The 18285-nt window shown below is 46.9% G+C and overlaps 1 protein-coding gene across 3 annotated transcripts in view; it reads right to left on the reverse strand.

Moving 5' to 3' along the window:
- The window catches only part of TSNARE1 (t-SNARE domain containing 1), a 372223-nt gene that overhangs the window by 103095 nt on the left and 250843 nt on the right, over positions 1-18285 (reverse strand). For all 3 annotated transcript variants that reach the window (XM_044418957.1, XM_044418956.1, XM_044418958.1), the window contains 2 exons: positions 14597-14669; positions 9507-9589 (listed from right to left, as the gene is read on the reverse strand). In XM_044418957.1, coding sequence (XP_044274892.1) covers positions 9507-9589; positions 14597-14669 — 156 coding nt within the window. The remainder of the gene's footprint in view (positions 1-9506; positions 9590-14596; positions 14670-18285) is intronic.

Genomic DNA, 18285 nt, shown 5'->3' on the forward strand with positions numbered 1-18285 from the left:
GGATCTGTGTGCAGTGTCCACTATGAAGACTATGACATGGAAACCAGTCCGTTGGGAGTGGAAGTCATGGAGGGGAACTCTGGTCATACAAGCATCAGGAAGAGGCCATGTCATAGGATTAACTTGATCCTGAGAATCTCCAGTTATTGGTGCTCAGGTAACAGGGCTTCTCCTTGGATTCTTCAAACTATCACAGAGCTTTGCTCTCAGCAATGTTACGAAGAGTTCCTTCTGCATTAGCTGCACTGGAATATTGTAAATGTATGAATTAAATGTTCATGGCAATGGGACAGAGATATGGAGGAGATGTAGAGTTGGATCTTTAGAGCAGATCCATTGAATTCATTTACTCCAGCCCAGACTAACTTGGGCCCTCTAGATGTATTGGACTGTTAGCCCCAGATCTCCACTAGCCTGGCATAGTGTTGGAAGAAGAAAGGAGGAGGAGGAGGAGGACCACCCACAGCGCTCAACGACAACCAGTACTCAAGCCATACTCAACCTATGTGCGTTACTATGTTGTTTGAACCCAGGCATTACAGAAGGTGGACATCAAGTTGGAATGGGGATCCTTTTGGAAGGTGCCACTCAAAGTGATTGAACACAAGATACACACAATATAGCCAAACTGAGCTTTTCAAAGTCTCGATGGTGAGAAGTTTGAGAATGAATGTGATATTTGCCCTGTCTTGGCCGGGGTTGCACTTTCCCTAAGGGACAGGGAATGCTGTTTGGGAGTATTCCTTGACCCCAAGCTATCCCTGAAATCCCAGGTGGTGTCTGTACCAAGGAGTACAGCTGAGGTTGGTCCATCAGCTGCGTCCTTACCTGGACAGGCAAGCCCTGTAACTCTTGCGCTGGTTACCTTCCGCTTGGACTACTGTAACACACTCTACGTGGGGCTGCCTTTGAAGATGGTCCAGGGATTGCAACTGGTTCAAAATAGGGCTGCCAGATTGCTGCCTGGGACAAGCAGAAGAGAAGCCAGTCCAATATCAGCTACACTGTCTACTAATTGAAGTCCCGGCCTGAATTAAGCTGCTAATGGTGACATACAAACCCCTAAATGGTTTAGGGCCTGGATATCTAAAGGAACATCTCCTCCCACATGAGTCTGCTCAGAACCGAAGATGATCTGTGGAGATCTTCCTCTGAGACCTCATCCTGGGAAGAGGTGAGGAGGGTGTTACAAGGAGAAGGGCCTTTTCTGCTACAGCCCCAATTGGGGAACTGGCTGCTCAGTGAGGGGCACATAGCACTGATGCTTCATTCATTCCAGTGCCAGCCCAAACCTTTTTATTTGCCCAGTTTTTAAACTGTTAATTGGTGTTTAAATTTTTATATTAAGTACAGGCACTAAGGAATTTTTAATTGTGATGATGTTGTTTAAAAACATGTAAACTATCTTGGGATTTTTAAATGAAGGACGGTATAGAGAATAAATAACTAAATAAATGGAGAGAGTCTTTTAGACTAGTTTTTTTTTCTGCGCTGGAAATCAAGATGAGCAGAAATTGCTGGGCAAACTCCCCTCTGCTGGACTTGTAAATGAGTCATTAATGATGATTATTTTTGACAGCTTTCAAGCCCTGCTCTTCCTGACGTATGTTGACTATTATCCTTCTGCTTTCAGAGCAGATCGTGGATTAAACTTATACCACAACACCATCCCTGCAGAAATTGGAGGCTTCCACGACTTCTACACTCCAAAACTTCGAAGGAACATCCCACAAGCTGGGTGATCCAGCTGCAGGGAGCTTCCTAGCCCAAGTAGCCACCAGCATAAGAAAAAGGTTGCCTTGCAAGATAACCTTCACTCTCAGGTCCCCAGCCTCTGAAAATCAATCTGGAAGTCTCGAGCTCAAAAGGGGGACAGGAAGAAAGTGAAACGGACAGATTCACCCATCCCTTGTTCAAACCTCATGTGCGCCATGCAATCAAGACGAGACCCAAGGCAAGCCATCTTATTTCAGCCTTAGCCAACTGCCACAGCAGCACTGACTTACCTTACTGGTTTTGTAAGGATTACAGCAAGATTAATGCAGGGAAGTGAAAGCTCCTGCAGCCCAGGGGCTGAGCTCCGCTCAGAGATGCGGGTGGGGGCTCCCTTTGAATGGTGGGAGAGGTCAGTGACCAAAAGATGGGGCTAAAGTACCAGCCTATCTTAGCTTAACCGTCCTACTCCCAATATTTATTTATTTTATTTATTTAAAACTTTTGTATGCTGTCACCACATGCCTTGGCATCTTGGGACGGCTCACAATATATACAATTAAAAACAATAAAATAATCTTTATAAATAACTAATTCAATAAAAATACATAAAAACAAAAAAGCGACTGTTCAACGATAAAATATTAGTTTTTAAAATAGCAATTAAATATAAAGGTTTTAACCCGGCGCCAAAAAGAATATAAACTCGGCGCCAGGCACCCCTCTCCAGGGAGCACATTCCTTAATCTAGGCTCTAGTACAGGCATTTCAACTTTTTGCAATGGGGGAAAAGCTGTAGCAAAGTCACCAAACAATCGGTGGCCTGGCAAAAGAGGGCAAGGGACAGGGGAATAGGACATGGACACTGGGGGATGCCCAGAAGGACAAAGTAGGACTCCAGGCGGGACTTGGGCCTGAGGTTTGGCACTCTGGAAATAATGGAGGTGGAGCACTGGGATGTGCTACAGAAATTGGAAGGATCCTTATCCAGAAGAGTTCACTACTGTACAGTAAAAAGTCTCCCAGATGCCGTGGTGAACAGGATTCTACATCCTGGAGTTGACAAGGCAAGCAAGTCCAGGTAGGGAGGAGCAAATGAGCAACACTCAAGATCACTTTGAGACTTGAAACATCATTTTGCCACTTGCCTTGTGCTGCATTCCTGTCTGTATTTCAGGCTGCTGCTCACTCCAGAAGGGTAAGAATAAAGGATAAAGGAGGTAGCCCATAGCTAGCAAGCAGTGTGGAAACCAGAGAAACAGAGCGAGTCAGAAGGGGCCTCCTGGGCCATCTAGTCTGACCCCTGGCTCCAGCCAGCTCCACTCACTACAGGCCCACAATGTGCATGTCCAGCCTATCCTTGAACACCCTCACCGATGGGGCCTCCAGCACCTCCCATGGAAGCCTATTCCATACCCTCGGGGTCCTAACTGTCAGGAAGTACTTCCTGGCATCCAAATTGAACCTGGGTTCCCTGAGCTTTGCTCTTTTGGAAGCTGGAAGCTGCAATGTGATAGAATGTGAAATTTCTGTCTATTTCCCCAAATGGGCACAGCTTTCCATTATAGATCAAAGTGTGTCCAATTCAGGCTAAGTGGGGAACCTCCACAAAACAGGGAACTTCTGCAAATCAAAATAGAGAAGTCGCACAAAATGAATGCAAGGAGACATGCAGTGATATCCGGGATATTTTTTGCAGGAAACGAGCTTGTGCTCAGAGCCATCTTCAGGGCTCCAAATCCTGTACACTTGTATATTTGTTGAGCAAAAGTGCAATCTGCACGCACTATTCCTACAGTTCAGTCTATCTCGGGTAAACAGCACATGCCACCGCTGCTTGGCATTTGAGGTGCTTTGTTCCCAGCTGAGGCCAAAAGGCAAGATGTGAAATCTATCAAGGAACTTAGCAATACATAATCCCAGTGCAAATTCAAGACGGATCTCTCGTGGAAGCCTGGAGGTGCCCGTGGCTTTGTGGTGCACGCAAGGCATAGAAAAACTTCCATAGCCTCCATTTATAGATTTCTAACAGAGGGTGGAGAAGAGGACCCCGTACGCAAAGCATTTCGAGAACCCTTGGATTTCCCTGCTTCAGCCCGCCTGTCTGGAGATCAGCTGTGCCCAACAGCTTTTTAGCTGATAAGATCTGACAAGCTGACTGTCCAAAGCAGGGCGGCTCTGGGCTCCACAGCTGCGGCATGCAGCCTTCGGCATCCTTGGGCATTTCTCTCCTCCAGGTGGTGCACCATTCCTTGGTTCTGCTCTCACTGTTGAGCGAGATTTGCTTTCTCTGCTTTTCTCTGCTTATACAACAGGCAGCTTCTGCAGATCGATCAGGTTTGGTGGACATGATATACGGACTCCACAGAGAGAGACTTTGCTTGGCAGTGGAAACCTCACGGTGTAGAGTCCCACATCCTGTAGGGGTAAAACAAAATCTCCCCATTCCCACATTGAATGTGCAGTGGAGGGCAAGTGAGGCTCAGACCGCTTGTAGCCACGGTGCAGGGACACCTAGAGTTGCAGGTCACTGCATGCGTTCCTCTTTTAGTTTCCTTTTTAATATCTGCTTAATAGATAGGGACACACAAGCAGGTGAGTGTCTTTCCTTTCTCCCTCTTTTACTCCTGCAGGTTAAAGGGAAAACCGATTTTGGCCAGATGAAGAACTTCTTCCCACTTCTGTGAGAATACCATTCCCACTTCCATGGCTTATGTCTCTGATATGACTGTGGACAAGCTCTTGTTCCAACTAGGAGGGCTTAATTTCCATCTTCCAGAAATGAGACAAAGCCCATCATTTCCTTCTCAGGGATCAAGGGGCTTGTAGTCCAGTCCATGATTCCACACGAGTAAACAAAGACTCATGTGTTGTTCGCCATCACATAGGAAGCCCACTGGAATTATCTATCCTTGATCAGTTGGCTCTATCCCTTCCAGCGAAACGGATGTTGAATAAACAAACAATGTTTGCATTTGCCTTCATTTGCTCAACGCCGTCTTGATGCAGGTGTCTTGCCAGATTCCTGTTCCCATTTGCAAGAATTGTGTGCTCTGCAGAATTCGGCAGCAACCAAAGAGAAGATTTGCATGGCTTACCAAAATTCTGCAATGTGCCATATTTGTGCACTTAACCTCCATAGACTAAAGTGGGACTACTTCCGCTGATGAAAGGAAATCCCTTCAATTAAACCAGTGAGTTGCAGCCAGATGAACCCAAGCACATGTTCGAGGATTTTCAAATACTTCCTGCAAATAAGTTCTTTGTGCTTGGACAATCATCTGAAGCATCAAACAGGCTTCTTGGGCAAAAATCTCACTCATCCCCCAGGGTGGAAAGCCGCACTTTCCACCCTTCCCCTCCTCTTCAAGGCAAGTGGTCCCTTCTTTTTATGCCTGTGGCGAGAGGGTGGATCAGTAGGTAGGGGAGGGGGATCTCTCACTTGTAGGGAACCTGCCCCACCATTACTTGAAAAACAGACCTCAGATTCTTCGTCTCCTGAATAGGGAGAACGCCGGCCAAATATTTGCACATTCCTATAGGTTGATGATGACCTATAAAGCCCTTAACGGCTTGGGTCCTGGTTACCTGCAGGAGCGCTTGCATCCATATACGCCCAGCCGCCCCTTGAGATCAGCGGGAGAGGCCCTTCTCCGGGAGCCCTCCGTGAAGGAAATTAGGAGGGTGAGTACCCAGAGGAGGGCCTTCTCTGTGGTGGAGCCCAATCTATGGAATGCGCTCCCCAGAGAGGTCCGCCTGGCGCCGTCGTTATTTGTTTTTCGGTGCCAGGCGAAGACCTTTTTAGTCAAACGTTATTTTAATTGTTAATATTATTTATTCATTTTATTCTTTGGCCAGGGAGACTTAATTTATATTGTTAATTTATATTGTTTTATTGGATTCTATTTATTCATGGTTGTGAGCCGCCTGAGGCTTCGGCAAATGGGCAGCATAGAAGTCCCTTAAATAAATAAATAAATAAATAAATAAATAAATAAATAAATATCAACACAAACTGAAATACAGTCTCACACACCTGCACCAGTCAAAGTCGCAAGGCACAGAAGAAAAGCCCTGGTGGATGTATTTTTTCATGCAGTAGCCAAATCAGGTACCCACAGCAAAATAGGAACGCAACGGCACCTTCCTGACCATGTTCCCCAGCAACCTCTGTACACTGGCATACTGTCTCTGGCACTGAAGGAAGCACCAGCCATCAAGACTGGAAGGCGTTGGCAGCCTTCTCCTGCATGAATTTGCCCAAACTGCTTTTCCAAGGGTGACCATCACAACAACTACTGGAAGTGAATTCCGTATTATAACTCAGCTTTGTGTTAAGAAGTTCTTGCTGTGATCTGTCTTCATAGGATGGCCCTTTTGAGTTCTAGCATGCCAAGAGAGAGAAGTTTCTCTGCATCATGCATAATTCTAGACACTTGTGTCGTATTTCCTCTTTTTGTGCTCCCCTTACCTGCCGGGGGAAGAGAGGGAGAGGGAGAGGGAGGAAAGTGCAAGAAACATGGATAATTGCACTGGGATGGAAACTCTTATTTTTAAATGTTAAGCACTGAGGCTTTTGGTTGCTCCCATATTTATGCTAAAGAGACAAGCAAATAAAGGCGTCTCAAGTTCTTCCTTTAGCCTGAGCATGGAGGGCTTTGTGCATTCAGTATCAAAACCAAACTGAAATGAAGTTCTTGCTGAACCAGCAGAGGACCTGAAGCGCAAGCAGAACCAAGACAAGGGCTTTCCTGTTGTGGGACTGGTCTCCTTTGATTTCTCTTGCCTGTGTCTGAGCAGAGTTAACTGCCTAGCTGGGAGCGCATGGCTTGATACCTTGCCCACCCTGGCTCATTAGCTGTGCAAAGCTCATCACTAGCACAGGGCTGTATGAACCAAGTCTTGGCTTCCTAAGTTTTCTCAAAAAGTCAAGGGCACCTGTTCTTGGAAGGTCAATTTCTTTCGTTGTGCAAGCACCCCTTGCTTTCTCAAAACCTGTTTACACAAACCAAAAACTATTAAAAGCAAAGCAGAAGGAAACACCTGCCCTTTGAGATCAGAAGAGAATGCCCATCTACCCAGCTGTGGCTGGCATCTCTCTGCAAGATTGCACCTTTATGTCTAAAACCCGCACTTTTCATGCTCAGAAGCACCTGAGCGTTTGACACCTGAAGGCTCCAAATGACCCCGACCCTATAAATATTTCATTGCAGATCCATTATTTAGAGAAAGCAGGAAGGTTCCAGAGCAAAACGCTAAAATAAAAATAGAAATACAGTCGGGGCTGGAATAAACATGACGCTCGGGCCTCGCAAAGGTTAAGTTGCCACGCTGAATTAGGTGCCTGCTTTTCCAGGGGAAGCAGCTGTTCCGAAAAAGGCTTGCATTAAGGTAAGGAGAAAAAACCCAGGTGCACAGACGCTGCCTTGCGAATCAACAGCACTTGACATACCTGTAATCACAGGCGAGTGTTTGTACTCAGCCGGCCGAAAAAACGAGAGTGCATGTTTTACTGGGGCCACCTGCTCCTATCTGTTCCTAAATGGAAATTAAAACAATATGGCTTAATTGCATCAAACGCTGCTCACACAAACACTGTCGCAGTTTGCCTGTCTTGTTGTTAACAATGCAAGGGAAGCCCTAAGTGGTTTGTACTTTGCTAATGTGGGTTAGACTCTCCACTCCTTCACTAATCAGGGCTGTCTCTGGCATATGAGGCTTCTAAAGATGTGATGCAGTGAATAGGACTGCAGGTATCGTGCTTAGAGTCCTTCCTGATCTTCAAGCTGCTTCCTATACGCAAAGGTGGAGCAACAAGCTTGCACAACGACCCTGTGAGGAAGGCAGATAAAGCACCTCATCTCATGCTTTTGGCTGAGGTTAAGACGGCCAAACTAAGCATCACCTGCAAACGAAGTATCCATAGCAGACACAAAATTGAGCTGGGCATATTTCCTCTTCCTCTTATTTATTACTTATTTAAAACTTTTCTAGACCGTCCTATTACCAAAGTCTCCAGACACTTTAACAATACAAAATGTAAAAAATTTAAAACACAGCATCCTAAAATTCAACTCATAATAAAAGCCCAATTAAAATAGTCAGGTCTTAAAACATTGGCAAATAAAAAGGGTTTGGCCTGGCGCCGAAAAGAATAAAGCGACGGTGTAAGAGCTCCGAGCCACGCTAGCTTTGTCCTGATTTATCTGCCTCTGTTGGTGTACATGTGACTTTACAGTGAGTGAAAGAGATTGGCCTCTGCCCCAAGGAGCTTACAATCAACCGTTCAGTAGGCAAAGGCAGAGTATGGGGAACAACGCAGCACAGACTTACCGTGCCAGTATGGGCAATCTGGGTTCGCCCTGCGTTCTGCTGCCGGTCCCTGGTTTCGGGGTACCTTTAAGCAAAGCACCCCCACTGGCCCTCCTTCCTGGGTTCTTGCTCATTCTCCTTGCACCCCTCAATACTTGCTTGTGAGGATCTCGTGAGAGCAGGGCCACAGTGACCTCCTGGGTAAGAAAGCTTGCAAAGAGGTGTCTTGTTCCTCTTTCAGTCCTTGACCCTCTTGCTTGAGGAAGAGACATTCCTGAGCTTTATCTGTCCCTGTGTCTGGCCGAGAAGGACAGCAAGCCAGAACTTCTCTTAGAAGCAAAAATGACAGATCCAGGGCTGTCCTACTTGGGACATCATGAGAAGGAAAAGCTCTCTGGTGACAGCATGAGAATGCACTCATGCTGGGGAACGCTGGGGAGGGCCAACTATGAGATGGAGCAACTCCATCGAGGAAGGCTCAGCCTTGAAGTTACAAGAGCCGAGCAGGACATATTGGAGCACATTCCAAAGTCGGAGAAGACGGCACATAAAAGCAAAATGTCTGACCGTCAGTCCTGACTTGTGCCTTGCAGCTCAGCCCTCCTTCTTTGTTTGCAGGTTGCTCCTTATCAGAGGCCTCTCTGAGTTCCCATCTCAGTTTGGGCCACTGCCCTTGACCCAGGTCTGACCGGTCCAGCTGCATCCGGGCCTTAGAATGACACCCCACTTTTTTCCTTCTCTTTGAACTCAAGATGGCTCATGGACATCCCCTCATCCTCTGAATCTTATCCTCACAACAAGAATCCTGTGAGGTATTCTTGGCTGAGAGTCTGCGCCTCAAATGGTGAGCTCCATGGCTGAGCCAGGACTCGATCCCAGATCTCCCGAGTCCCAGCTCTGCACTTTTACCCACTACGTTGCACTGCATCTGCATCCAACTGAGTATTTCCTAACTTGGATGCAACCCAATTCACAACGCCTACTCGGCATCCAAGTTACGTCTCAACACTTCTACTGCTTACATGTGTCTGCTCCGTGCTTGCTTCAGTGCAGACCAAGACCTGCTGGGGCTTTCAAAAGATGACGACATGTATCTAGTTCCCCCACCGTATCACATTTGCTGGCCACAGCATCTTTTCGATCAGTTGCCCAGTTATGACATGCCAGCAAGAATGGACACAGCCAGAACAGATGCGCTTGAACACCACCTTTCAATGGCAAATGGCAGCTAATTGTGTCACTTTTGAGTGAGAAGTGCAGAGTTCTCCAAAGGAAGCTGGTTGCCAACACTGGAGTCCTTTACATCTTGGAGAAGGAAAGATGGTTACACTCTTGTTTTAGGAACACTCTTAAAGACACTTTGAAATGTGGCATGAGAATTGCTGGTAGGACCCTGGGGTCCAATTGCCCGAGAGATTTTAACAAGCACATGCGTTCGTGTAGAACTATGCTGGATTCTCGACTTTTAATAATCAACTTACCTGGTGCTGGCTGGCCTTGGCCAACTGCTCATTGGCAGAGTCTACATTCGAAGACGCAGTCTCTATGTTGGCTTCGATGCTATCTGTAAATTAAGATAATGGGAAGTAATTACATGGTGCGGCGTGAAGAGCAAATCCTGTAACTTAATTTAATTTAATTTATAAATACTCAGCATAGCTTACAAACTACAGACCTGACAAGCAGTTGCAGATAGACAGTGCAAGGATGATAAAAGAGAGCAAAGCTATAGTAGGATGGAAACAGGGCTTTGAAAACCTCCAACTCAACTCAATCATCATCATCATCATCATCATCATCATCATCATCATCATACTGGGTAGGGATGAGGAATTTGCATTTGGTGCCCCCAATAAGGCAGAGAATAGACACGTGCTCATCATGGGAATTCTTAGCAGATGGAGCAGAAAATGACTGCATCCTGGAACAGAGAAGTTGGCAAATTATGCACCAACGACCACTGGCAGTGATGTGGTTGCTAGCACACCGAATTCCAGACTACCCCCTCCAGCTGGAGCACCTCCTTATCCTCTTTCCTCCTGGCATCAGTCCGGCCCCTTCCACCCTCCTCTTTGCACCCGGACGGGCAAACAGCGCATGAGTGGCTGGGACATGCAGCACGGAGTGCTGGAGCACTTCTGGAGTTTGGGGAATGCCACTCAGGAAGCAGATATTCCGGCCGCCTGTGAAGAGCAACCTTTAATTCAGTTCTTACTCCATTTCCTGCCTTCCTTTTTTCCTGTTTATATACAGCCGAAACATCGAGTGAAGCACCATTAAATGTTAACCAAAAAAATAACTGGCTCCGGCAACCTATTTGGATCAAAGAGGGTCTCACTCCAAGGCAACTTGTCAACAAATGTTGCCAGCGATATACACAACAGCAGTGTTGCGTGTACAAGTGGAGAGGGATCATGAAGAATAAAGTTGTTTTAAAGATTGGGAAACCCTGATTTGCACAGCTTCTTCCACCCCACCCTGCTGCCTCGGGCCAGTCAGCAGTGGGGCTCCTTGCACTGCATTGCGTGTGTAACTCCTCAGAAGAGAAATCACGCCCAAAGGGACACGGTGACAAGGGTCACAGAAATAACTGAAGCGTGCTGTCAGGCAGCTCGAGGCTTTCGCATCTGATATGCCTTCCGCAGCCCAAACAAATTTGAAAAGCTTAATTTGAGGCAAAAGGGGCTGCCAAGAAAGAACAGAACGGCGGTGCTTCTGATGTCATCTTGGGCTTGCTCGGTATCCATCACGGAGCACCACCTTCAGCCTTGAGTGGGCATGGTGGGCATCTTCCATGGAGGGGCTAGCATTGATGAAGGCTGAATGACCCTTGCAATTAGAAAGCTGGCTATTTCAGCAACCCAACAATGCAGCAATGCAGTGCTTCTGATCACTAATACACCTCCAGGGATCTTTCTTGGTGTCCACCAAGGTTCTCTTGCCACCAGCTCTGTTTGTTTGTTTCTGTTTTTAAATTAGCATGCTTTTCACCAGTGGCTGTGATGGGTGTGACCCAGATTCCTCCTCTGACTGAAAACTCTGGGTTTCAAGGAGTCATGTAATGTGTTGGGGATCCACTTCTGCCTTAGACTCATCTTCTGGGTAGGTGACTTGCCCTCCGCCCTGCCTCCCGTGACAGCCATTCTAGAGCAGTGTCCACAGCAGCTTCTCAAGTTGAAACGTGCCTATGGAAGGTTGTTTAACCCTGGTATATATGAAAAATAATCTTAATGTGCTAACAACCTTCTCCAACTTGGTGGCCTCCAGGTGCATTGGAACCACAACTCCCTTGAAGGCAGCAGCAGCATCCACCCAACAAACAGAACTGGAGAGCATTAGGTTAGAGAAGGATGATGCACAGGAATTGATTGCATGGAAACACTGAAAGGGTTGCTTTACACTGAGGAGGCAGGCCTGTTCCCAGAACACCCGAGCAGCGGTTCCCTTGCTATCTCCTAGCATCCCTGTATCCTTGCCATGCATGTGGTCAGTCTGCTCTCAGATGCACGGTATAAGAGCCTGGAGGTTCTTCTCAGTGTGTCTGAAACTGGGATCGACAAATCTGTCTGTTGCACTGTCTGTAGCTGGAAAGGGGGAAATGTGGTGTTGTCCCTGGGAAGGGGCATACTGCATCCCCCTTCCTCCATGTAATTAGACTGAAAAAGTTGCCATCTTCTCGCTCTCTTTGGGCAGTTTCCTTCACCGAGTCATCACAGAACCCTTTGCTGTGGGGTGATGGCGGCCTTCCCCATTCAAGTCCCAGGAGGCAATCACCATTGCACGTGGCATCTCTTGGTGACCCCATGTTATGGGGGTCCAAAGCCCACTAGGGTGCTCTGTTGTCTTCATTCTTCCTCAAGTTCTCATGTTCTCTCTCTCTCTCTCACTCTCTTGGGTAAATTCCCCTACTTCAGAGCTGCTAGTGCTCAAAATAGGTAGGAGTTGTGTCCAGAGATATGCTGGAGAGTTTTGTTTGAGGATCCTAGGATTTCCAAGCACCATCTTGGGCCAAATTTCTCTTTGCATCCCAAGTTGCTGCTTGCTCTGTGAATTTCCCTGAATTTGCAGAAATCCCTCCAAATTTGTGCCAATGTTCTCCAAAGGCCAAAATGCAGTGGATCTGATCTAACAAGAATGTCTGGCCTTCAAACAGAGCATGCTTGCATACGTTGCTAGAACAAAAAGCGACATTCTCATGTATCCCAAGGTGTGTCTTTTGCATGTTCTTCTGTTAAGAAAGCTAGATCTGAATTCCAGCCAAGCACTGGGTAGGCTGTCTGTTCAACACAGGAACTTGGGCAGGATTCTGGGCAGATCTGGGCTGGTTGGAGCTCACATAGGGAGAGCTGTTGTCTCAGCACCATGCAGAGGCTTGATGGAGGCTGGCTCACCAGGGACTACTGTTAACTCCACCCCTTCTGATGACCTGCATGATTCTGCAGCTCCTGCTTTTCCAGCATGAGTGTGGTGGTTGGGACCATAAAGGGAAGATATCCTCTGAATTGAAAGTGAAGCCCTCTGGCCTGGATGAAAGATGCCTCAGGATTGTCCTCCTTCTGATGTTCTTGTTATGGCTGATCTGCTGCTCCCAGGACTTGCCAGTCCTCCCATCTCAGAGACTTCCATTGTACCTAGAGCTCTTGGGGCTCTCCACTCCCTAATCCAATCTTCCTTTATATTCTGAAGCACATTTTATCATTGAGTATTTAAGGATAAACATTTGTCCAAATGCCTCAGCTGGCTTGGAGAATTGTCCCAGGTGATGTGCAGACACACATTGTTATGTTTTCCTCTCATGAATGTAGAAGCACAAGGGAGACTGCAGGAGATGTGCAACTTCTTACCTGTCATTTCACATTAAGCTCCCTTTGAATTTGCATGAGAATTCACAGAGGCTGCACCTCATGACTAGAAGGAAGAAATGTTTGGTAAAGAAGGATGGTCTATGTACAAATTGCAGGAAGTCAGAAAGACAGACGTAGCATTACTTAGCATCAGGCAGGCCCACCATGGTCAACAAATCATGGTCCACAGGCCAAACGCAACACAGAAACAAACTCCAGCTGAGACACAATACCACACTTCCTGTGTATTTCCATCCTGTCTTCTCCATTCCTGCATTTCTTCTTCCTTCATAATCCCCTTAATTATACTGGCCATTATCAAATGACATAGCATGGTATGGAAACACAGTCTGAAGTCTCTGGTTGCCTGCAGCAAGCCCGGGTTCTGACAAGTTCTACAGTCAGCCAGAGAGTCTTGTTCTAGCCCTCTCCCTCCACCACTTCCTGATTGCTCTCCAACACCAAGCTCCTTCTGAAAGTACAACAGTGTTCCAGATGAGGCATGAGCAGAAGCCTTGCCTTGCTGAACAACGAACACGTTTTATTTACTTATTAGCTTTATATTCCACTTTTTTCTTACAAGAAACTCAAATGGCTAATATTGTTGCTGCTTTCCTGCTGCTCTCAATCTCAGCCCTGCACCTTGTGAGGTAGGTTGGGCTGAGAGGCTGTGCCTGGCCCAAAGTCACCCCATGGAGACTGCTGCCTAAGTGGTGTCTCTCTTCTGCATCAGGTGGAACAGTCTTTGTGTGGGCTGGTGAGGCACGTTATGAAGAAGAAGGTGGCTGGTTGCACCATCTTGGTTCTATCAGAGGGAGGGATTCTATGGAGCTTCGACACATACTACCTGTAGGCTCTTCCTCGAATCTACAGCTGCTACAGGCAACTGAAGTCTTCTGGCTACATTGGCCAAATCAACACGATGCAGCCTTCCTCAACGTGGTGTACTCCAGATGCCTTGGGGTGCCACCCCCCCCAAGTTGTCTGGGGATGATGAGAGTTGTAGTCCAAGGCATCGGAAGGACATCAGGTTGAGGAAGTCTGGGGTAGTCAGAAGCATCCCTCTGCTTGTAGCGGCCACTGCTGCTTCCGCTCAGTTCTCTTGTGCTAAATGGGCTACTTCCCATTCCCTTGGTTACCAGCCTCCTGTTCCTACCCTCTTCCCTTGATCTCTCGCTGAGCCACGCGGTGCAAGAGTTCCATGCATCCATATTAGGTGTGCACAAGCCAATTGCCTTGATTCAAGATTGTCCACCGATCAGCAACTCCTCTGTTCTTGCAGGCTCGAAAACACAAGACAAAACCCCATGTGGCAGTCAACCCCGGCATACTTCCATCGGCATTTGGCTTCCGTTTTCCAAGGCTGTGCAGGCCCACTGCACCTCACCCAGGGATAGCAATTTGTTGCTGCCACTTTCCAATGGAGCATATTTTGTTTTCCATTGCATTCTAAAATATGTTTAAGCCACTTTTTAGAATGAATTTAAGGGCTCAAATTCAGGCTGTGCCTGGACTATCCCACCTCGGGTTCTGTGTGGAAGCTGATAAAACAGCCAAAGGTACGTTCACAGCACACCAAACTCCAGGAAAAAGGCTAAGCTACAATACATCTTAAGTGATTTGGTTCGGGCACACTTTGACGAGCTTGTCCGATCAGGAGAAGGAGGCACGGGCAGTATGACATGTAATGGATCCAACAAATATCAAATGCCAATCGTGATACCTACCTATCGAGTCTCCCTGCTCATATACCATGGAGGCCAGGTCCTTGATAATCTGGTTAACATCCAACATATCGCTCTGAAGGAAGAGAAAGGTAAAGAGTATAAGCATTTCTGAAAACACAGTCAGCATAAATCCATGGACTGGCTCAGCATTCCTTAAGATGCTCCCACCTGACAAGTTGGACTACAACCCCCATCATCCTCAGCTGGCCAGACTGTGGGTGATAGGAGCTGTAGTCTGACACATCCAAAGGCAGTGTGATGGGCAAGGTGATCCCTTTTTCAAGTGAGACGTGCGAACGTTTTGCATAACCTTTCCAGACTGTTCATATCATTTTTGGTTTCCTTTGAAATTGGGAACAGGCAAACGAGTGATGTTTGAGATCACTAAAGAGATCTCTGGGCCTCATCTCATGGGTGGTCTTGTGCCCAATTCCTCCTTCGCATTTGCGCAGGCTGCACTCTCTAGCCAAACAGGAGAATTGCACAAATCAAAAGATCTGCGCAGATTTCTCTCAGTTTGTGAAAATTTTCTAATCTGTGCATATTTCCTCCATAGACTAAAGAGGAGCTGATTTAGTCTACAGAATATTTGCATCTGTGAGGAAATCATGTGTAAAATCCAACTGGGAAGTTGGACAAATTGATCATGAGCACAGGTCTTGCCGTCTCCGAATATTTTAGCTGCACACATGCTTGCGATCGTGTTTGGGATTCTGAGCAGGCAATGCCTGCAACATTTTGTGAGCAAAGCCAAAAATTCCATGCATCCCATCTGAAACTCCTCAGTTTCTCTTTCTTTGTAGGAGCTACCAAGTTCATCTGGAACACCACTTGAGGAAGAATTTGGCACCAGCAGAAAGTGAAGAGAAACTAAAGAGCCTCTTGATGCAGGTAAAGGAGGAGAGTACAAAAGTTGGCTTGAAACTCAACATAAAGAAAACTAAGATCATGACATCTGGTCCTATCACTTCCTGGCAAATAGATGGGGAAGAAATGGAGGTAGTGACAGATTTTATTTTCCTGGGCTCCAAGACCACCAGAGATGGGGACTGTACCCCAGAAATTAAAAGATGTTTGCTCCTTGGGAGGAAAGCTATGGCAAATCTAGACAGCATACTAAAAAGCAGGGACATCACCCTGCCAAAAAAAGCGCGTATAGTCAAGGCTATGGTTTTTCCAGTTGCAATGTATGGCTGTGAAAGCTGGACCATAAGGAAGGCTGAGCACCAAAGAATTGAGGCCTTTGAATTGTGGTGCTGGAGAAGACTCCTGCGAGTCCCTTGGACCACAAGGCGATCAAACCGGTCAGTCCTAGAGGAGATCAACCCTGACTGCTCTTTAGAAGGCCAGATCCTGAAGATGAAACTCAAATACTTTGGCCACCTAATGAGAAGGAAGGGCTCCCTGGAGAAGACCCTGATGCTGGGAACAATAGATGGCAAAAGAAGAAGGGGACGGCAGAGGATGAGGTGGCTAGATGGAGTCACTGGGGCAGTTGGTGTGAGCTTAAGTGGACTCTGGGGGATGGTGGCGGACAGGAAGGCCTGGAGGAATGTTGTCCATGAGGTCGCGATGGGTTGGACATGACTTCGCAACTAACATCAACAACAGAGTCATGCAGAAACTTCTCAAGAACATTTACTTGTTTTATTTAAACCATGAAGACTTCCCTATTTGAAGGAGATCAAGAATTTCCAACCCCGCAAAAGCACATGAACTTTTTTTCTCTTTACCATCACTGAGAGGTTTTATTAGAGGAAATCTCTGCCATTTTTTATTTTGCATTTTACTTCAGGAGAAATGTAACAGCTCACTTGGAATTTCTTTGATGTGTTTTCTTCCATATTTATTTGGCCTCCACATTAACCTTAAAAACTATCATTTATGTGACATTCGGCAGCTTCAGCACATCACACATAAACACATCTAGAAATGGCTTTGGATTATTTCAGCATCAAAAGGAACGGAGTGTAATTGAGCCATTTCTGCTGGCGCTATTCCTAAAAGGGAGCCTTACCACTGTGCCGCAACATAACTGAAAAGGAAAGAGGAAAACAGGAGTCCCTTCAGCCAGAGTCATGCAGTATTATCCACTAATCACACTTCAGAATCAAGGTCCACAAATTATTATACAACATCATGTAACCAAGCCTTTTTTCTTCTCTCATATTTAGTTGATGAACCTAAGAGAACCTCAGCTTTGCATGCCACTGACAGTTCTGCAAAACAAAACAGTTAGAAAGGCTGATTTCTCCCCAGATCTGTTTTTCTCATAGCCTGCCCTTGCCTAATCAAGCGGCCGGTGGCTCTCAAAGATCTCGAGTGGGGAAAGAAAACATTCTCTGTGATCTCAGCCAATGCAGAGATGCAGAAGCATCTTCCTACCACTAGCCATATTGATTGATCGTTATGTTTATGCCGCACGTCTTCTTTACTTCTTGCATGGAAGCAAAGGCACCTTGCACAGTCCTTCCACCCTCCATTTCATCCGCCCAATGACACCCCTGTGAGGCAGGTTGGACTGAGCCCAAAGACACCCAGTGAGCCCCATGGCTGCATGTGGACTAGAACCCAGATGCCCAGTTGAACACGGTCACCACTACACCTTCCTGAACCTGCCTTGCAGGCGTCAGGCAGGGAGTCAGCACGTGTGGCCGCCCCTCCCTGCTGCCAAAGGGCAGAGAGGCACCACTGACATGATCAGGAGACTGGCTAACAAAAGGTGGCAAGGGCTGGGGCTGTCTGGCCTAGAAGAAAAGGGTGAGCCAGGGGAGATGAGCAGGGGGCGCAAAAACATGCAGAGTGTGGAGAACGTGGACGGGGAGACTCCCCCACCCCATAATACCAGAACACGGAGTCATTCCTGATGCTGATCAGTGGGAGATGCTCAGGACAGACCAAAGGAAGGAAGGCCCTCCTCAGAGCTGAGCTGTGGAATTCACCTCCACCAGATGCAGCGAAACCCTCCCCTTTGGGGCACTTCAGTGGGGGGTTGGATGAGAGTGGGGATGAAGCCGAGTGGAACCCGCCACTCCAGCTTTTGAGGACACTCTCTTAGGCTTGCCCCGTCTCATGAGCGAGCCGAGCCGAGAGGAAGCCCACAAGCATTTGCAGAAGGAAGACTACACACCTGGCAAGCTTCTTCTGCACTGGGGGCAGAAACACAAAGTTGTTTGTTTGATCGTTGACCGAGTGTGTTCCATTCCTGGTGAGCTCGGAACACTGGGCATGGCAACCCACGCTCAGCCTGGAGTCCAGGAAGCCAAGCCCTGGAAAACCAATAGATTCAAACTCTCAAAGAGTTTCCTCACGCATCCCTGGACTGGGCAAATCCATGGAGTAGAAGGCAGCCTAGGAAGCCCAAGTGGGTTCTGGGGACACCTGGGTTGGGGAAGAAATTAATTTACTGCTGAAATGCAAACTCCCCAGATTTCAGACTGATTTCAGAAGCCACTGTGCAATTTGAAACAGAGCTCTCCTTCAAGATTCACTCCTCTGGATTTGGTACTGGGACTCTCCAATCAAAGATTTTAGAAAACAAGAAAAATGGAAAAAGGAAAAGGAATGAAGGAAAGAAAGAAAGTGCACGTATTAAGGGAATAACATTGAAATGCAGAAAATTAGGAGACATATTAGTAAAAGCATGGATATGAGACAAAGATGCATGCGAAGAACACACGTATGCACAA

Source organism: Varanus komodoensis, unplaced genomic scaffold, assembly GCF_004798865.1.
Source record: "Varanus komodoensis strain SLA01 unplaced genomic scaffold, ASM479886v1 scaffold95, whole genome shotgun sequence".
Taxonomy (NCBI): Eukaryota; Metazoa; Chordata; class Lepidosauria; order Squamata; family Varanidae; genus Varanus; species Varanus komodoensis.